The sequence below is a fragment of the Gavia stellata genome, chromosome 9 (assembly GCF_030936135.1).
Source record: "Gavia stellata isolate bGavSte3 chromosome 9, bGavSte3.hap2, whole genome shotgun sequence".
Classification (NCBI taxonomy): domain Eukaryota; kingdom Metazoa; phylum Chordata; class Aves; order Gaviiformes; family Gaviidae; genus Gavia; species Gavia stellata.
Window position 1 is genome coordinate 26,607,336 of NC_082602.1, and position 21,566 is coordinate 26,628,901.

The 21,566-nt window shown below is 47.1% G+C and overlaps 1 protein-coding gene across 1 annotated transcript in view; it reads left to right on the top strand.

Annotated features, from left to right (window-relative positions):
- The first annotated feature begins 4,242 nt into the window (after positions 1-4,242).
- The window catches only part of WBP1L (WW domain binding protein 1 like), a 60,297-nt gene continuing 42,973 nt past the window's right edge, over positions 4,243-21,566 (top strand). The window contains exon 1 of the mRNA XM_059821249.1: positions 4,243-4,329. Within this exon, the coding sequence (XP_059677232.1) occupies positions 4,243-4,329 (87 nt within the window). The remainder of the gene's footprint in view (positions 4,330-21,566) is intronic.

Below are 21,566 nucleotides of genomic sequence, written 5' to 3' on the forward strand. Positions count from 1 at the left end.
GGCCCCCTGCCACCACCAGCCCCGTGTCCCCTGAGTGTGGCTCAGAGGCACGGTCCAGCCAGATCTGCCCCCCAGCCCAGCACAGTCTCTGCTGCCTCCTCCCCCTGGAGAGGCAGGATCTGGCTCTGCGTGCCCAGCTTGCAGCACTTTAGCTTGTCCTGAGCCTCCCCCCATCTGCTGCTGGCTGTGTCCCTGCCTCCCCACATCCCTCTTGCCCTGGGCGATGGCTGCATTTCCCGTGCCTTCCTCCTGCCCTGCGGAGGATGATCTGCCCAGTCTGTCTGAGCCTCCTGAGGTCACTGGGCTCAGCCCCGCAAGGCATCAGGCTCTTTCCTTTGGGGCTTAGAGCACGGTCCTGTCCTACCTCCAAAAGCAGGTGCCCTGCCATTGTACAAGGAACCAAACCACATTGCTGCCTTAAACCACCACAGTGGCCTCTTACCAAGAGCTGGATCACGCCTTGGCAAGCAGGAAGGGACCTGTCCCCTCTGCACAGGGAACAAACACCCCAAAGTCCAGGGACCAATGCTTGGACCATGCCTTCCTTGCTCTAAGGTTCAGGTTTTATTCACTTTGTGATTGCCACAATCCAGGAGAGAAATAGCTAATTGTTTTTAAGCTCTAATTTTTGTGATCTACCCATTCCTCTGAGCACGAGAGCCAGCCAACACCCTTGTCCTGCATCTCACTGTCCCCACAGGACCTGCAGCTTTGGGGAACAGTTGACTCTGGGCCCCCTTGGATGGGGGGAAGGAGACACAGGAATCACAAAGCTGTCAAGGCAGTAACTCAGGCTCTGAAAGCAGCACTGTAAATGACGGAGAGGAGGGTTGAAAAATAAAATGCAGTGATTTTTAAAAAACAGCTGTGGGTTCTGCTTCCCTGGGCAGGGCTGGTATGTGGGTCTCATGCCTGCCTGGAAAAAGAAAGATGCGGGCTCTGTTTCTGACCAGGCACCAGGGTGAGGGTCAGCGCAGGAACCAGGAGAAGGAGGAAGAGCCGTGAGGCTCTGCAAGGGCTGGCATGAGCTCTGAAACCCTTAGGCATCCCATGCAGCCTTCCCTGAGAGGTTCTTGGGGCTGCAAACAGTCCTGAGGCAAGTGACAAAGGGAGGTGACAGTGCAGTGCTGTGCTCATGGTGACTCTCGTCCCATCGGGGGGACTGGGAGATGACACTGGGTGACCTGTGGGTGCTGTTTGTCTTAGCCAGGCAGTGTTTGCATGATGCTAGCCTGGGCCTGCCATGAGGCCTCTCCCACCCAAAAGAAGAGCAGCTTGAGTTTGCTGCAGCCTATTTTTGGAGGAGGAAGGAGCCCTAGAGTTTAGCACAAGTCCTGGGCTGAAGTCCCCACCCTCAAACAGCTGCGTCCAGGCTCTCTGCTTGCTGATGAACGTCCCTCAGTGGACAAGCGTGTTTCTAACCAGCTGTATGATGTGGCTGCTCCGAGAGCCCCATGGCCCATCAGATGGTTCACACTCAGCCAGGGATACGTGTCAGATCCTCAAGGGCAGGAGCATCCCCACATCAGCCACATGCCATGTCCAAATGGAGACGTAGGGTCTGCAGCCAAAGGGCTTTCTGGCATTAACCACTTGGCTCCTACAGAGAGAGCAGCCAAACCCAAAATGTACATCTTGAAGGGCCAAGCTGTATCCACAGCAGGTTTGCTTCTGCCCAAGCTGCAACAGGCAGAGGATAATATCTCCAATCACATGTAGCTGCAGCTAGAAAGCTGCACAAGAGCTCTGAAATAATTAATAGGTCAGTGGAAAGTAGGAAAACATGTTCAAACTTGTGTATCTGTTCCCTGGGCATTATTAGATCTCTTGTTAATGTGCAATTAAAATAATAGATAAGCACATGAAATGAAACAGATGTCACTCCTGTTGGGAGTGGGAAGAAGCCACAAGGAGACATCTCTGCTCTCTGCTTTTCTTAAGCTCCCTTAATTCAAGCTGCTCTTGCCCTACACCCAAAACTGTTTTGAGCAATTTCAGAAAGGTACCTGTAGCAGCCTGGGCTGTATTTCGGTCCAAGGTGCCTCTGGTATACTCGGGAGCATGGCGATGCTTGTAGAACAATGTGCCGCAGCACCCTAAAACTGCCCTTCCCCTGCGCACTGCAGCCCTGCTCTCGCTTTGACCCTTCTTGCATTTGCAGTGCATGGGGGGCTCGGCAGGGCAGGGGGCTCTACAGCCAGTGATGCCAGGGCAGCATCCACCCGAAGCCAAGGCTGGGACCACGGTGGGAAAGCCTCAGCAGTTTTGTCACTCCTTTTTTCCTATCCCTAGCCATACTGCCTGAAGAGCTATTGCTATCTCGCGCCAGCTCTCCCCCTGCCCTGGGGAGTGGGACATGGTGCAGTTTGTTGCTCTTGGCCAGAGGAAGAGGGCTGCTCTGGGCTTGGAGGATCGGCAAACCATCTTCAAGCAGACCTCCCCCCTGAGCTTATAGCAGTGGATTCCCTCTTCAGATCGACATGGATTTATGCCAGCTGACAGTTTAGCTGAGCGGGGTTTCTAGGTTTCTAGGTTGTAGCTGGAATCTCCCCCAGAGGATTCAAGTTATCTCAACAGCTCACAGCACTCCGCCGTCGGGAGATGGTCGCTGCAGCCAGTGCCTGACTGCACTCCGCAAAACCACAATAACTCCCCAGCCTGCCTTGGTCTTGCTGGGGAGCAGACGGGTCGCAACCAAGCTGTGGCCACCAAGTCCCCATGCTGCCAAGGGTGGCTCCAGCCAGCCCTGCCTCCATTTCCCATTGCTGCAACAGAAAGAAAACCTCATTGCCAGGAGTCAGAGCTGGACTCATCCCTGTTTGGGAAGAGCTGCAAGTGTTAATTGCTCTCCAGCAATGAGTCACACCTGATCTGGGCTTGTCCTGCCTTCTCCCTGCTGTGCCTCTAATTTCAGGGCTAGCTAGGAACAGGAATAAAGCTCCTTTAATAACTGCGTGGCCAAAATGTCAGTGCTCCAGCACGTTTACAACCTCCCTTCAAAAGATAACCAGACCAAAGACATCATGTTGGGCTGCAGCAGAGTCTGGGGAGGGGCTGGGGAGGCATGGGAGACTGCGGGGCTCCTCTGAGGCATCGGCAACCCCAGCAGGCAGGCTTGGCTCACTGCTCCTTGCCCAAAGGCTGGTGGAGGTTGGTGAACTGGCTGCCTACAGAGAGAGGAACAAGCGGTGTGCACGGGCAATGGGTTAACACCCGCCAGCCCATGCCAGCAGCAGGCGGGTGAGCTGATCCAGCGGGGTTAGGTGTGCCCCAAGTACTGCCCTGATTGAAAAATGCCAGGGTAGGAGATAAGCTGCTAAGTCAATTATTCTCTTCTGGCTTTTCTTAATGTGTTATCTGAGCATTTGATAAACCTCGTCATGCCAATCCGGCATGGAGGCTGCCAGGCGCACCAGGAGTGGTGGTGTAGAAAGCCTCTGCCACCGCCCCAGAAACATGGGCCATCTCCTCCGCGCTGTGAATTTACCCCAAGCGCCAGTGCCCCCGCTGCTCCCAGGGGTGCAAGGCTGGGCAAGGGACCGCTGTTGGGGACACGCTGGGACCCAGCCACGGTGGGAGATCCTCTTCTCCATGCTGCTCCCTTCTCCCGACGGGGCTGGCACCAACGCGTGGCTGCCTGACAAGCGCCTCGAGTCCAGCCCCGTGCCGCTGCCACCATTTTAGCACCCTCTCCATGTTAAGCTCCCTGGTGTGGCCCAGGTCCGGGTGAGGTGTTTGGGTCTGGGGCTCTGTGGGTGCATTGGGGCGGAGGCTGAGCGGGGATCACAGCAACCGGTGTGACCAGGTGAATGGGGGATGAGTGCCTGGCTGCCATTGGGATGTCAGGGAGGCCGTAGCAGGCCAGAGGGTGTTTGTGCCCCCCGCTTTGTGCAGTGCCCAGTTCTGACCCCGGGGGTGCACTGCACTGGGGGTGCAGGACCAAGGGGCAGCCCCCCGCCCCTCCCTCCAGCCAGTTCCGCCACTCACAATATGGCAGTCCTCGCCCAAACTGCAGGCTCCCTCCCCGGTGCGCCACACTCAAGATGGCAGCTCCCTCCGCGCAGACCCCGCCCCTCCCGGTTCTGCCCTAAGCGACAGCACGCCGAGCCAATGGCGGACCAAGTGGCGCGCCGTCCGCCCAATAGACGACCGGCTGGGGCGGGGCGGGGTGGGGGGTACCCCCTCGGCTCCCGTCCCGGGCCGCAGTCGGGCTGGGGAGGCGGGGAGCGGGGGGTGGGGGGGATGGCGAGGAGGCTTCGCGCCGCCATGGCCTTGCTGCTCTTCCAGGCCCTGCCCGAGGGGCTGCCGGCCAGCGTGGAGCCTGCTCAGGTAGGGGCTGCCCTGGGGGGGCGGTCTGGGGTCGCGCCGTGCTGGGGGGCTGTGTCCCTGGGGCGGGGGGCCGGCTGGGGGGGGGCGTGCAGGCCTGGGGGGGCGGCGGTGAGGACAGGGGGCTGCGCCCTCCGGGGTGAGGGAGGTGGCCTTTGGGGTAGGGGGTCAGACTGGGCTGACAGGGGCAGGAACGTGCATGGGGTGCCCGGGGCTCTTGGGGCTGGGGGGAAGAGGCTTTTGGGGGCCCGCCCAAGGTTTTGGGAGCCCCTGTGGCTTAAGTGAAGCTGGAGGAGATGCGGAGACCTAAGTTTGAGGGTGCTTGTGTGTCGTGGGGATGGAGATGTGTTGTAGGGATCTAGGTATGGGTGGCAGTGCCTCTTGGGGGTGCTTTGTACGGTAGGATGGCTGCAGGACCTGGAAGAAAGGTATGTGATGGTGGTCGACTGGAGATTATGGGAAAGATGGCTAAAGCGAGGGCAGAAGGCTTGAGCTGGCAGGTGTGCAGCGGCCTGCGGATGGAGGTGCATGTGTCTTTTGGGGGTGGCGACAGGGAAGAAGGTGGTATGTGAGGGGATGGGGCTGGAGGAAGTTTGGGATGAGCTGAAGAGTGGCTGTGGGGCAGCTGGCCAGAGGACCTGGGTCGGCAGGGAAATGGGACTTGCGTGGTGCTGCACAGGCCAGGTGAGCTGGTCTTCCTGCGGCAGAAGCTGTGGTGGGGAGGTTCAGTGCAAGCCTCCACGCAGAGGGAAGGATGAGGGAGCATGTTTCAACTGGGATGAGGGGAACTAGGCCTTGTCTTTGTAGGCTCTGACCACCTGCTTACTACCTTCTTCATGCCTGGAAAGGGATTCTCTTTACTTCATCTCTTTACTCTGTTTCCTGTCTATGCTGCAATGCGTACCATTCAGATTTCCAGTGATGTTCTTGGGTCCCCCAGTGTAGACGCCTGTAAACCTCTCCCACCTTGATCTGTATGCTCAGTGTCACTAGGAGAGGACTGTAGTAGGCCAAGCAACCTGTGCACGACCTGGAGCTTGTTCTTTGTGGAGTTAAGATGTCTTTTTCATCCTATGTAGAACATAGATCGAATACGATGACTTCTGATTTGATGTGGTGTATTACTTATAAGGTACAAATCATAGTTTGCATTTGTTGAATGTCTGAGCCAGTGAGATGCTGATCTGTGACTGTAGGTCACAGATGCTGTGGGTTGCATGATGCTTAATGTCACAGGGGTGCAGATGGGGAGTGTACCTCCTGGAAGAGGTCCATTGAAATACTTTCCAATGCTTCTGCAGGGGGAGGAGGTGAGGAGTTTGTCTATGACTACAGGTATTATTCCCCTTTCGAATTTCCTTCTTCTTTTCAGGGTGCTGAGAGCACCAGATTTACTTTAAAAGCCGTGTAATTCCCTGTTGGTAGTGCCATCCCAGGTCTCCTTCAGCTGCACTGAAGCTAAGGTTTGGCTGTTGCTGCCCTAGGGAGCCAGGTGTAGGATTGTGTTGAACTGTGAGTTTTCTACGTTGTCTTAACTGCCTTTAACAGATGGAAGTCCTAGTGCTTGCTCCATTTCATCTGCGAGCCAAGGTACATAAACTAAGCATATATAAGCACATCTCAGGTCCATTTTGCTGTCTGGTTGTTGCGGTATTTCAGTTGCGAGCAGTGGTCAGGTGGCAGGATTATCTGTACAGAAGCTGAGAAAGTCTTCAACCCTATACATGCTAGTAAAAATACCATACCTGCTCTGAAGACTGTGAAAGACACTCCCTGCCTCGGACAGCTTATACATTAGTCAAGGAGCTGGCAGAAGAAAGGAATAGGAAGTAGAAAAGGAGGAAAGGAAAAAGGAAGAGGGTGCGGAAGCAATCATACAGCTAGGTTGCTTGTGGAATAGTTGCATACATGACTTGTGGATATCCTCTTCAGTCAGTGCACCAGAAATAATCCTAAAATAGTAAGTCTTGAGTGGGACAATACATGAGAGTGGGGGAGAAGAGCTTTGTCGGTCTATGTTTTCTTTAGAGCGCTTAGATACGGATGCATCTTTTACTCATTTTCTTTTCATAGTTTGTCTATATAAAACTCTCGCAGTTTATTTTAGATCTTAAATGTAGACTCCGTCTGTCAAAAGGCTGGTATTATCTTACTGCATACTAGAGATTGACAGCTACCCACTCAAAAATGACAGTGGTAATGTAGGATCTTGAAAATGAGCATATAACAAAACTTTGTCTGCTTTGGCGTTGCCTTAAAGCCTGATTTCCTCAGAGATGACGGGCTTGTAGAGAAGACCAGCAATGGGGCGTTGCTGGACTTGGAAGATCTCCGCACCAAGGGTTCCTGTGTTTCTAGCTGAAACCCTGATAGAATTTGCCTCTTGTCCTCTCCAGATTGTTGCTCCCCTTGCTGGCTCTTGTGACTGCTGCCTACTTCCATCTACCTTGCAGACATTTGTCATGCCCTGCTTGCTTCTGCTGTCAGGGAGAGCTTGTTGTTCAGGGTCCATGCCTCTTCGCCTGTAAAAACTGTCCCACAGACTTGGTGGTCTAAGGCTGGGAGGTGCTGCAGGAAATGTGTCCTCTAAATAATTCAGGAGGTGGAGCTGTACTGCCTAGCCGCACTGAACAAACATTCCCGAGAACACGCTGTACTCTGCAGGAGGGTCTGATTTTTCAGGTTAATGTAAGTCCAGGCAGCCTAGGATCTTCAGAGACGTTTCTTTTAGCTAAGACTTGTTTGGGGTGGTGGATGGAGGCGAATGAAGATAATTAGCTCATCACCATCTTGAGTCCAAGTTGTTTAACTGTCTCTATGACTGTTCATTGCAGTTTCACTTGTAATCAGAGCACAAAACTCTGTTAACTGGAGTTGAAGCATTTATCAGTAGATTACAGGCAGAAATATTGCAATTATGTAATAAAATCAGGATAAGCGTCACAGGAAGAAGAAATCTATCCATGTTCAGTTGTGACCGTAGCTGTATAGCCTTAACTGCACACCTTGGCTGGGCGCTCCCCTCTCGGTTTGAGGGAGAAGGAAGTGAGGAAATTAGAAATTAACATATTTTAAAATGAGCTTGTTCAAATTTGTAGTGAAAAACTTTGAACATTTATCACTTTTTTTCTATTGTAGTTTGTCTCTCCAGAGCAGAGTAAAGGTTATTTGACCGCCTTAACTATCTGTCTGCTTCCCACCCTGCAGCTTAGTTATCACATCATTTTCTCAACTGTTGTTTTCTTTAAAAACAAGAGATTTAAGTGAATGTTAACTATGTGACAAGTCTGCGGAATCTGTCTTTCTCTAATAAGGTGGTTTTGAGCCAAAATCTGACAGAAGCATGCTCTTCTTAAAGACCCATTTCATCCCAAATTAAAGAGTTTGCTTGAAGTACTGTGACTTGAGGGATGATTCATCATATGTGACAAAGAGGACAGATCTTTGCTTTAAGGAAAGAACTCAGCGTGACTGTCGCTGCGGCTAACACCCCCGTAACACAGAGTTTCTGTCCAAGGCTGTGCTCTAGCTGTGACCACAGCTCTGATTGCACCAATATGGAGTTGCCATCTTTTGTCCAAGAGTTTGTCTGCATTTGGGCCCTTTCAGAGCATCACTTCAGGTACTTTGTGACCTGAACAGCAAAGTTTCAATTATGCTTGTGTAAGAGAGGCTCATCTCATCTGTAAATTTTAGACAACTTTGTGATTAAGGTAAAGGTAATTAGTTGCAACTGCACTTCTGGGTCTCCTGAAATGCATCGGGTCATTCAGGAGAAGAGCTGCTTGTATAACCATAGGATATATTTTGTCTGCCATGATATCTTTGTCTGTGACTTTTGGTTTTTGGCTTGCTAATTTCCACAGTTTTGGCAGGAGGCAGCAGAGATCAAAGTACGTCCTGTACTTGCTCAGAACTTGAACCTCTAAATAACTGTGCAGATTGGATTAAGGACTCCTTGTACCGTGATGATTATACCACCGTGAACTCGGGTGTCTCATCTGTATAGCACACTTTCCTGCTGATTAAAATTTGTTTTGTTTGTGAGTTGCCCTCACAGTTACACACAATGCTGTAAGAATTTCTCCCTGCATGTCTGCAGCTATGCAGCAAATGGAAAGCCTGCTCTGAAAGTGTCCGATGCATCCTGGGGAGGAGTGTGGCAGTTTTCTTCAGCATAGTCAGAGCAACTCTGTGACTGTGACCTGTCATTGCCTTTCTGAGAATTTCCCTGCCACCCTCCAAATATTAATTAACAAAAATATACACTATCTTAAGAATAAACTTGGGCAGCTTTTGAGGAGTTGTGCTATGCTGCGAGGGAACTTGGGAAGTTTCATCTGCCAGAGTTGTTTCGATATGGTTGGGAATTTTTCCATCCTTCCAGCCTCACGAGCCAGGCAGGGTTGGGCCAGGTTAGTCTCATCTGGCTAGCAGCAGCATCCAGTACCCACTGTCCCCGAGCAGTGGCTCTGCTGGGTGCAGTGCTGCTGGGCAGCAAAGATCCTGCCTGAAATGGTGATACTGCCATTGGCCCTTCTAGTGAGACAGAGGATGCGCTCAATGTTTGGCCACATTTCAACGGCAGTTACTCAACCCTGGCTAAAACACCCATCGACCCCTCACTTTGATTCCTAGAAGTGCTGCTCCCCTAAGGATCTTCAGCAGTCGCTTTTCTGCTGGCAAAAGTGGGAACTGTGCTCTTTTCTGTAGCTCTGTCAGCCTGTATTAACCCAGTGTTATGTTGAAGTTCACCTTTGTCTGTCTTTCTGTGGTGTTAGAAAGGCATTAATATAGGTAACAGTTTGTGTTTATTTGTAATCTGACAGCATATGGACATCCTCTGAGGTAATGGGCAGTATATTTAGTAAATGCAAACTGCCCACCTTTTCTTTTTGCCCTTTTTTCCATTTAAGTCATATTGGGAGGACTAGCAGGATTGAACAGATGTTAGCTTGTGATAGACTAGTGATCTTCTGGCCTGCTTCTCCATCCAGTGCTGTCTGTGCTGTGCCCTTTGATCGTGGCTGTGCCTATGCAAATGTCTCCTTCTCAGGCATGTCCTGCAGTTATAGCAACTCCGAGCTACAGGTGGCCTTTTGTTCTGTCTCCTGACAACCTGTGTATTTGGTACTGGGTTTGGGGATGTTCCTCTAATCTGAGCTGCCCTGTTTTACAGGGTAAGAATTTGCCCTTTCCGGTTAGCTGCATAGGAATCTTCTCAGCTTATGAATGCGTTTAACCGGTGACTTTATGGCTGTTACACGCTCCTGTCTTGCATTTGTTTCAGGGGGTTCATGAATCCAAGACGACCGGGCAAGCTGCTCCTGCCAGGGTTGCGCTGCCGTTTTTGCAACATGGGTGAAAGGACTCGGCATGTCAGAGACATCTCAAAAGCAGTCTCTGAGGCAGGGCCGGTGACAATCTTGGAAAGGCCGTTAGTTATGGCAGGGCAGAGGTGCTCATTGCACGTTGCAGGACAACCTGATTGCACCAGGTTTTGGTGTGTGCTTCCGTGTCGGAAGAAAGCAAGCACGGAGTGTGGGACCATACTCCTGGATGACTTAATGAAGAGATTCTAGTGGGGAAGTCAGGTCCCTCCTTACCCCTGCTGTCTTGTGTGATTAGAAAACCCACAGCTAAGAAGATAGGTTTTGAGATGCCAACACCTGGGTGCTGTGGCAGCAGAGCTCTGACAGTCTCAGCTCAGCCTGTGTGGCTGAGCCTATGAACAGTGCACGTAACGAACACACCTGAAATAACAGCTGGCTGGAGAGAACAGGCTTGCCAAGCAGGAATTGCATGCCCATACCTTGCCTGTGACAAGAAGCGTGTTGGTGTGGCAGTCACAAATGATGCTTTCCCTTGATTTCGCAGATACTGTTTGACGGCAAAGGAAGGCTCAAGGTGCTGCAGAGACCTGCTGTTTATCTGCTTGGACAGGGAGGAACGTGATTTTCCTCCAATGATGTGATTATCAGTGGGATCACTGCCCTCGGTGTTATTTTTAGATGACCACTGTAGTCTCTGCAATGGCTTGTGAAACTGTAATGGAGCGCTTTGCATGAGGGGACTTGCTGGGTGCAAAGTGAGGTGATGCTGGCAGACTGATGCAGCAGACCAAACCACTTAATACCAGTGTGGCCAGTGCTACCTGGGATGCTATGCCCTGAACACCTGCAAATAGAAAGGAGAGACTTTATTTAGTGTGGAGGCAGCTTGTGGTGCTGCTGGTTTGCAGGCCTCCTCCACTGAGCCAGTATCCATCCACCCGGCATCGCCTGAGGTTGGTCCAAACAGGCAACAGAAAAAAGGATGTGAGAGCTGGGTTGTGCAGGAGATTTAGATGCAGCTTCCTGACTCTTCATTCTTCCCAAGCACTTTTACGCCAGCATATCGTAAAACAAAGCCAACCACTGACAGTGCACTGGTGCCTTGCTAGCAAGTGACCGCTTGAGCATGGAAGAAATCCCCAGTGCATTGGGGGAGAGATCTTTTGCCATTTAAAATGCTGCTGGCGTCTTGCTGATCATGGATTGCAGAAGCGTAGGTGGGTATGGCGAGCAGCTACCAGTAGTGATAAGCTGTAGGATGCTGGGTTTAGGGAAGAAGGGAGAACAGGGACCATTCCTTTTCTCATGGGAGTTCAAGACTTCAGGATCCTGAGTGTGGTCCTTAGAACTAGCAGAGGAAAGAGTTCACCTCAAGAAAGGACAGATCTGCTAGCAGTAAAGAAAAGGATTCTCCCTTCTTCTTTCCTCTTTAATTTTCTGCATTACTATGAGGTGGAAGTTTGTTACTCCTAGTGGTAATGTGTTTTTATTTCATCTCTAGTTCTGGCGTGTGCAAGGCAGTGATAGAAATTTCAGAGGCAGCTCAAGAGCAGAGGTCCACAGGGGTATTTTTGGTTTTGCTTTTGTTTTTTGAGATCTGGGAGGAATCATGATCAAAGCAAAAACTAACCGTATCTCGGCTCTACTTGAGACTGAGGGAGCTTGTCAAGATACTGATTTGCCAAAAATCGTGGAGTGGGACAGAGAGTGACTTTAGCAGGAAAACAGGTATTGTTAATGCAAAGAAGACAGTTCAGAGAAGGAGGTGAGCTTTATGCGGTTATCAGTGTCTGTCTCCCCATTAATTAATTTTGAAGCCACTGGCCAACTTGAACCAAATTAGATAGGAAGAGACCTCAAAGATGCATAAGATTTCAACAGAATTCCTGAATAACAGATAGGCACAGAGAGACCTTAAAAAATAGCAGGGAAGCATCACTGAGTGAGAAGCTACGTTGTGAGCTTATTAAGCACTGGGAAATTTGTGAGTCCGTGATTGACTGACTTGATATATGCCCTAGCTTCTGGAAAAGCTTCAATTGCAGCTCGCAGTATGCTAGCCTGCAAAGTCAATCAGCCTTGTGGAACAAATTGATGGGAGGTCAGTTTTACGGAACTCCAGTGGTTACAGAACTACTTTTATTTTTCCTTTTTGTCTCCTACTGGCTGAATAGCAAATTGAAGGGAAAAAGGCTGATAAGCTGTAGGAACAGTTATGAAGAGTGTGGTTTTTTCCAGGAATCTCACCAGCCATCTTGAGCTTTCCCTGTGTAAAAGGTGTTGAGCTTTGCCCGTTGGAAGCAGGGAGGAAACTCAGAACATTAATGGCATGCCAGCAGACGGTGCAGAGGCTTTTTAGTGAGCAGAACTGATTCACTCTTTTCTCTTGTGTCCTAGCACACAGATATGACCAGCACGTCAAGTACTGTTGTCCACAAGAGACTTTTTTTTTACTTAATATGGAACTGGAGCTCATAATCAAGACAGTCTGGGATAATGCTGTCAGTCAAACAATGGTGTAATTGTGGCAGCCACACCAGAAGCCTGATACGGAAAGAGTGCAAAATATGCAGAAATACTCGCCCTTGCCAAGCTCTGTATTCCTGACTCTTTGTATTAAGCTTTTCATTTGTTAATACTGTATCAGTAGTTACATGTGTTTTGTTTGTTTTTTTTTTTAAACCTCTTTCTCTATGTGGGATCTTTTTTAAATCTCAGGTGGTGGATGATGGCCAACAGGAAGCCATGGGAGCTGCATGTCTTCTGCCTCCAGCAGAAGATCAGGCCGTTCTGTTGCATAAAATATCCCCCGTGACAGCCATCCCACTGGTTGGGGGCAGAAAATCGGTCCCACGGCGCTAGCAACCTGCTGCAAAAGCACCTTTCAGAGCTCTCTGGCTGAGCTAAACAAGATTTGGGAGTGACTAGTGTGGAATGAAAGGGCTAAACAGTGGCTGGGGTCAGACTGAGCCAGGAGGTAGGTGAAGGGCTGGAGGAAGTGGTGGGCATTGTACAGGGGTGTTGTAAAGACTGGACAAAACCTTTTAAGAAGGCAGTGTATCTTCAAGGCTGACTCCAAAAGTGCTCCCCCCCCCTCCCCCCTCCCTTCTTGAGGGGAGGAAAGACTTTTCAGCTACGATATCTGAAAGACCTTTACTCTGTGCTTGGAAAGCATTTACTGCAGCTACCTGAATGCATGTGAAGGTCATGGCTCACGTCTGGGTCTTCTGTGTGATGAATTCCTCCTTTCCTTACTGGTTGTCTCATTTGTTTGTTTGCAGACCACTTTTCAAACAGTAAATGCTGAAGAAGGGGAGGAGGGTTGTGTGTTTATTGTGTTGTCTTCAAATTACCTTGTCGTTTTGACTTCTGTCTTTTTAGAAGAAGCAAACTTCACAAGGAGCTTGCATTTGACTCTCCAGTCTCCTGTCATCTGAAGCTTAGATAAAACAGGCTTGCAGACATCTGTCATTGCTGATTGTCTCCATTTGCTGACACTTGGCACTTGGACTCCGACAAAGCCTGTCTTAAATTGCTTTGTCAAAAATAAGAGCTCTTAATTTATTTTCCTCTCCTTTTCCTAGCTGTATTGTTTTTTCTCTGTTTCATTGTTTTGCTCCTTTTCCCTACCCATTATTAGGAAATTTTTACATCTCACATACCTGATTATTAAATACCGTTCTCATGTTTGTAGCTCACTGTTTTACTGAGTTTCTTACTTTTCTGCTCTGACCTTGTATCTCTGTACTTCCCAGAGTATGTGATCATACTAAACCACCAGAGAGTGGTTAGGCTGTGGAAACAAGAGTCAAGAGTTTTCTTCTCTTTGGACCCATTTTGTGCTCTTAGGCCCATCCCTTGACTGCAAAGTCCGAGGATCATCCTGGCATTAAAAGATTAATTCAGGAAGTCTGGAGTGATTTTGCTCTTCATAGTATTGTTTTCCATTCTCAAATTGTATTCTGCTTTCTCTAGATGGACTAGCTGAAGAAGCAGTCCTCCTTTATTTTCAGCATGCTATGTATTTATTGAGCAGCATTGTATCAGGAAAGCTTCAGATTAAGGGACCAGACAAATCTGTTGTTGCCTTGCTTCACCTTTGCTGGCATGTAACTTCAGGCTGATACGAAGTGTAAGGGCTTGCTGAATTCCTTGTGTGGATGAAGCCCAGACAAATCTTCCTTTTTTTCCCCCAACCTTTAGCAGAGCAGATAAAATTTTGGGAACAGAAAGAGTGGCACTGATGGTTTCTTGTTTGTGTCATATTTATCTAGCAGTGTCTAAACAAAACTCTTCTTGCTATGATTGTACTCTAAAAGTTTGGAAGGGCAACTAAGGGATTAAATATATTCGGTGTGTCCTAATAAAAGAGGACTAAATTTGTGTATGTAAGCAGTGAACATTTTGGCTTTGGTTTGAGAATGTAGAGATCTGCAGGGGAGGAAAACAGCACTAGACAAGATGTTCACAGTGGCCTGGCTGGGTGCTGTGCTATTTGCATCTTGATCTTCTGGAATCAAGAAAATGGAGGGTGTATTTGTGTCCATGAAACCATGTGCCTTGCACGAGTGTAACCTGAAGGCTGCGTGAGGTGCTGTTGATGAAGCCTTTACCATGCTGTTAATACAGAAAAAGTTAATTTTACAAATCTGGAAACCTTAAGTTCTAGTGGCATTTTACAAGCTGGGTCAGACTCTTAAATGAATGACCTTAGATTTTGTTTATTTGTGTCCTTGCTATGAGAGCTCTTTTTATCACTAGCTCTTCTCCCGCACAGGCACTGCCTGCCAACAGTTCTTCTGAAGGCACTTTCCTTCAGGACAGGGTGCAAGGTAAAACTTGTTTATGCTTTTAACTAATGTCTTTAATTAAAGAAATAGGCTTTAAAAATACTGCTGTTATCTGGTTCAACCCATTAACTTGTTCATTTACAGGTCTTACACTGCTGCTGTGTTTGTCAGCTTTTTCCCTGGTCCTGACAGCAAGCATCTTGCATATTCTACAGTGGTGAGGGCTCTTGAGGGTGAAGTGTCTTGATAGTTTACTTAACCCGAAGGATTAGTGCAAAGGTAAATGATGGAAAAAACCAGTTTTCAAAGGAAATTTCTTGGGTTTAGTTGTTGGTGGGTTTTTTTGAGGGTGAATTTATAAATATTATAAAAAATAATGATTTTTGAAAGCCACAGTGTGCTCCTGAGTCCTTCCTTTGACACACAAGTACTTTTTGCAAGAACTCTTCAGCTCTGATCCTGGCTTACCACATGGTATTAAGAAAGTAATTTCACATTTCTCGTACAAAATGGTGACATTAAAATGGTGAATGTACCATGAACTGTGTTTCTTTGTATCAAAATACTGGGAAATTTTGTGGTATCAGGTGTATAAATACTGTGTAATTTCCCTCTTCAGCTGGAGGTCTGGATGAGAGTCTTCAGGTCTAAATTATTAATTGTTAACCAAGAAACTCCTGGTTTTCTTCTGCAAAGTTTCGGTCCAGAGGTTTTCAATGCCCTCAAGTACTACGGTCAAACTTTACCTAATTCTTGAGATATAGTTTTATTGTTCTTGGCTTCTTCTGTACTTATGTGGGGACTGTTCTTCTATTTGTCTGGAAAGCATTACTGTAAATAATCAACATGTGAAGACACACGAGGATCAAGCTTTTGTGCACCTCACAAATTGCATATGCTGTGTTTACTGCATAGAAAACAAATAGTCCAAGCGAAAGCTTTTCCTACTTCACAACTCACAGTTAATTGGTTCTGTAGTGAAGTCTCATAGAATGGTTTGGGTTGGAATGGACCTTTCAAGGTCATCTAGTCCAACCCCCCTGCCATGAGCGGGGACATCTTCAACTAGATTGGGTTGCTCAGAGCCCTGTCCAACCTGACCTTGAATGTTTCCACCGATGGGACATCCACAACCTCTTTGAGCAACCTGTGCCAGTGTTTCACTACCCTCATCATGAAAAATTTCTTACTTATATCTAGTCTGATATCTCCTCTTAGGTCCTGATTCATTAGCTTCCCATTGTGTCTTTTCCCTCATTCCCAGTATATCCACCCATGAGTAAGTATTGCTTCTGCAGGGAGAGGGAAGGTGTTGTGATCTGGTCTTCTTGCTAGTGGCATTAAAAAAAAAAAAAGAAACCTGCCTTTGGTTCATAAAGCTGAAATAGTGTCTAGAAAACAGAAAAAAAAATGGAATCTCTCTATCAATTTTAGCTTTAAATGAATGGATCCAGAGTTTTACATGGAAAAGAGAAAGCTCTGAGATAAACTTTAATCAATTAAACCAATCTTTTAACTATTAAAGATTAAGATGAGCTCACCTTAGGGAACAGGTGACTCATCACTTCCATAGACTGGGACTCTTGACCCTTCTGCTATGGTTGCTCCTGCTCTTCCATGTGGGAATAGTTAGACCATGAACTAAAACTGCCTGTTCGTGGGGTGGTTTTTTGAAGGCCCTGCTGCTGGATAGCTGAGATATCAAATACAGAGCTGGGGTCCAAGCTGTTCTACCCAGATTCTCTCACTGAACATCTGCCTGATCCATCCCTCTTTCCTCATCTCATCTCTGTGCAAGACTCCACCTTTCCAGTCTGAGCACACTCTGGCGCAGGACTCAGTGACCATGGACTCGTTAAAAAAGCATTTGGGAGCCAAGTCCTGCTGCTGACAATGCCACCGAGAGTCTTCACCTTTGACTAATATCTCAAGAAGACAACTGAGATCTGGTACACTGTCTCCAAAAGCACTGGTGGAACAATTTCCGCAGGGCAAGCACCTCCCCTTTGTCCCCTACTCAATGTTAGGAGGAGCTGGGTTTCACCTGGAGGGGATGTTCTTCCTTCCAAAGGTGCTGAATGAAGCCACACTGTGAAGCCTTCAGTTACATAGCGGTTATGTGGTCGCCGCTTTGTAATCCTTGCTCTGGCTCCATTTGGAAAGTGCCTCGTAAATCCCCTAAATGAAAGGTTTGTAGGGGGAGGTTATTAGACCAGCTGAAATATCTTGAGGTGGACAAGATTTTGGATGCTCAGTGACCAGATGAAGGGCTTTTCCCAGAAGTAGAAATTCTTGTATCATATTCCCCCTTGGAGGCAACAGCACACAGAGATGCAGACTTGGGACTAAACCAGCAGGCTCAGTGAGCAGAGCTGTGAGATGAGACTGAGCTTGCTGAAATGCAAACACAGGATCTGAAAAGGGAGTACAGAACCTAAACTGGCAGCGCAAACTGTTTTGATAGCTGCATTTTGGCTTGAAAAATCCTCAGATGCTTAGAACAGGATAGTCTCTTTTCTAGACCTTTGAACTGCATACCAAAATCTTCGGATGGCCATGTACCATGAGAGCCTGCCGTGCATACCTTGGAGAGTGAAGGGGCGAGGGAGCCCGGAGCAGGTTGCCAGCAGGTCCTGTCCATTGTGGGATGGTGTTGGGCTGGGCAGGTGGAGTGAGTGGCTTCCAAGTCCCCCTGAGATGTGGACGTCAGCATGCAAGCTTGCCTTGCTTTCTTTGGCAGCAGGGAATTTGACTACCCAGCAACCCAGCTGCTGGGAAGGCTCAGACATCTGTTTTAAGTCCTTTACAGGATAGGATACTTTTTATAATACCCAATCTTTCTGCGAAGAGTAAGATGATCTGATGTGTCTAAGGAGGACTTCTTATATTTGCACACTGAAAAGACATCCTCCATTTCCAACAAGCACGTGTCTTCCATCTCTTGCTATTTCACATTGCACCTTTCATTTAGGTGATGAAATGAACTGTCTGCTTTGACTTCCTAGTTCTTTAGTGCTAACCTGCCTCCGTCCCCAAGTGCCTGGGCTTTCCATACAACAGAAGCCTTTCAGATAATCCTCATGTCCTTCTGCAAAGAGGGAGCAGGTACTTTTGCACGGGTGGTGGGTGTTCATCCTTGCATTTCTTGATGTCATTAAAGCGAGAGCTTGTTCAGTTTGTGTCAATAACACCTTTGATCCTCTTACTTAAATTACAGCATGTGTTCTGCAGAAAAGACCTCTTTAAAGTGCCTTGCAAGGTTATGCTGCTGCATGATGGTTAATAAAAGTTCATAAAACTATATTGGACTGGAGACTATGAATAGTTTCCCAAGTACAGTTCTCCATGTTGTAGTCTGCAGCAAACATGATTTATTCTCAGCTGATTGACCTCATGTGGACTTGTGCCTGTGTAAGTAGCAGCTGAAATCAGTGGTCTGAGCACTAATCTGCAAGTAGCAGACAGTAGGTTATTATTTAGTGAGAATGCTCCGTGAGTCTCTTGCTGCAGCATTTTCATTGAAAAGGTCACTTCCATGAGTTCTTGTGCAGCTGAATTTTATGTTCTTTCTCAGCAAGGCAGGTCACACTGGAGAGTGCATAATTATAATAAATACAACTTTGTTCTCAGCTGAAAAATCTATCTGAAATAAATTTTTCCAGCACTTCCAAGAAACGCTTCTAGTAAGATAAATAAAAGCAATTCTTGCAGATTTCACATTCATTCAGCAGGAATGTTGGTGGGTGTAGGGTGCCTCCACTTAAGTCACTCATCACAGTGCCTTCTGGGCTCTGTCAACTTGTATATTCAATAGCTGGCTAAGGGTAGCATTTGCAAATTGGGTTTCTCGCAAACCAATTAAAACCACGTTCATTATTTCATACTTGGTTTGAATGCTGGTTATTACTTTGACTAAAATTGTTCTTAACAGCAAGTACAGAGAGTTCAGTTAGACTCTCAACTTGGGCAAACTTTAAACAATGCTTTGATAGGTGCATCTGTTTTTACGGACATGCATGTATTTATACAAGCTTTTGTGGCTTTTTTTTTTTTTTTTCTGGTTGGCACTTCTGTGTAGTCAAAGTAGATTTGTTTTCTTCTGTCTTCTATTTCGCAACACTGGAAATGCTGAAAAAGCCTCTGCCTAAATACAGAAGGAGAGCTAAGAGGTTTGGGTTTTTTCCCCGAACTTCTAAGCAAGTACTTAAACAAAAAAATCCCCTCTTTGCTTTTATCCTTCAAGACACTGAGCAGAGTGTGAAATGCCCTAGCTTCTCTTTCTTTTAATTTTTTGTCCAAGTATAGCGAAAAGGCTCTGCTAGTTGATCAGGATACTGCTGCTGGTGGAAGCTGAATCTTTGCATAGCTCTCTGGGTCCGTGGGCAGGTCTGGTTACCTTTGAGGTTTCAGAGGGGCTCTACAGAGTGATCCTTGACTGTCTTTGTGCTTTCCCTGCAGAGACACTAGATAAGTAAGCAGTATCCAGTCTTCACCACTCAAACTGCCACAACCTTTGGTTTGGGAACTACCTGGTAATGTTGTACGGTTGGTTGTTGCCGCAAGGTCACTCTTCTGCAGGGCTCTGCTGGAACCTGTGAGGCTGCAAAGGAGAAAAGAATCACATGGCAGTGTCAAAGGTAAATGAAAGATAATGCAGCCGTTCTGCTCTTATGAATTTGGACAGCCCTGTGCTGTACTGCTTAGCATGAAGAACTGCATGTAAGCTGTGGCACCTAGTATCTATCTTGTCCTTTTTCCTTTTCATTTTGGTGAGAGGGAGGCATGGAGGTCTTTCTACAAAGAAGAGCCTGATGTCTGGGCAGAGAGAAAGTAGAGGGAGGTCACTGAAATCTGACCACTCAGACTTCATTAAATGGAAGTGATAGTCCTGGGCCTGGGGAGGAGGGGTGGAAACTCACTTCTACTTCCATTCATCGTCTGTGTGCTAGGTTAAATATTCATCTCTCAAAGACTTGATATCTCTTCAAGCCCCAGTGGGTTTCCATTGACAGCGGAGAATGATCAAAGGGAGAATAGGCTCTCTGTCATCGTACTGTGGGCTTGTACCTTATGGTCACGTTCCATATCGATCGGGAGCAGATTTCATCAGCACTTAGACCATGACAGTCTGCCTTTTTTTCTCAAGGTGTTCTTTTCTCTCCTTGCTTGTCTCCTTTGTTCCTGCCACCGCCTTCCTTTTCCTGATGCAAGTCTTTGTGTTCTCTTTATTTTATCTGTTGAAGTGATCAAGAGTTGAATACTTGGTACTTGCTAATGAAGCTTCTTTGGCAGTGAGAAGGCCAGGGAAGCTCACTTAAACTAATTGTTGTTTTAGGATCTCTCTAGGCATCCTGACCCTATGTGCAGAAATGGTTTATTTTTGAAAGATCGTCTTGAGTTAGGAAATCAGCTCTTGTCCTAAAATGAAAACACACATTCATCAAAACCTGAATTTCACGTGGGTTGTGCAAAACATGTAATTTGGGTTAGGTCCGGTCACTGGAAAATATGTGATGCTGTTGTCCAGGAAGTTACAGTGCAAGAAATGTAGGGAACTTCAGAAAGTCACATTAACCATGTCTCCTTTGAGAATTGCCTCAGAAATCCTGACCTCTGCATTTCTGCCATGTGCTTTATATGATGCTAGTGAAGACGGTCCCATGAGCACTTGCAACACTCTTGTATACATGTGTTTGCATGACATTATGAACTGTGGAAAGAATAATGCTGTGCTTCCCAAACTGCTTACCCGAGACTCTCCCTCTACCTCTGCACGAGGGACACGAGCCACCACTCTGATCGACAAAGCACCATCTGCTTCAATCCATGCCATGCTTCCTATGGTCAAATCACAGAAACCTTTAGCTAGGGGTCTGTGCACTTGAATGTCTAGGGGTGATGGCCGGGGTGCCCTCTCACACCTCTGCTCTTTGCCAAGCCACCATCCAGGGTCAGTGTGTAAGGTTTTAGGCTGACACGGATACCCTGTTCCCATCTCCATCTGCTAAAGGTTTCTGGTGCAAGATGTTAGTTTTACTGTCCTCTTTATCAACCCTGACAACAGTTATTATTTAAATGTTGCTCAATACTTTCAGCATGATCTTGGGATGACTGCTAATTCCTTCAACCCCTTGTTTTGTTTTAGAATTTCTAATCCCATTTTCTATGACTAAGTTCAGTTGCGTTGTTTCCACAGTGAGGATTAGGGTTTACTGCTATAGGTACGTCATTCTGCCTTTGAAGCTGCTTGCTCATGCTTTCCTTGGCAAGCTCTGGCAGACATGCTTAGCAACAACCGAGATCGTATCTTTTTGAAGGTGCAAAAGGGTTAATCAGAAGCATGTTTATGAAACCAGGTTGCTTACCCTTACAAGCTTTTACTGTGATCCTTTTGGAAGACTTATCACCTGCCTTTGTAATTTATATTACATTTTTCTTTCCTTTCTTGAAGCTATTTTAATGCTATGTAGGATATTGTTAAAACTAACTATGATAAGCAACTTTTCTTGGCAAGCCCTAAATTGCACACCTCTTGAATGCAAACTGGAGAATGTGACTGTCTTCATGCAGATGGCATTAAGATTTTTGGCTGGTATATTCAGGGTTGTTGAATGAGCGTAGGGCACCTGAACTACACCTATAGTTTCAAAACAAATCCCAACAAAAGGACTTACATCCCCCAGGCAGGCAGACAGCTGTTTTTACAGATGCGTTTTCTCTAGAGCCTTTTTGTAGGAATGGTCACAGTTGTGGTTGAGTTCACTTATATGTGCAGGGAGATGTGCTGATGGCTATTCAAGGGAGTATTATTTTTCATCAGGGAGATTAAAGGTATTGCTATTGATGAGGAGATTTCTTTGTGTTGAGACTCTCCAATGAAATAGAGCAACTGCGTGTATGCAATACTTCTTTAAAAATGTTAAATAGGATCTACCCTCTGATAGAAGTTGTTAATTGTGCTTTTGGCTCTATCTGCCTCGCCGGCGGATGTACCGTTGTGAAATTTCTACAGCCTAATAAAATATTAGAGGATGCTTCACTTCAACAGGGAACTTGATGGCTGCTTTCAGCTGATGCCTCTTTAAAGCCAGGTGAGAAACATGTGCTTGCCTCATTG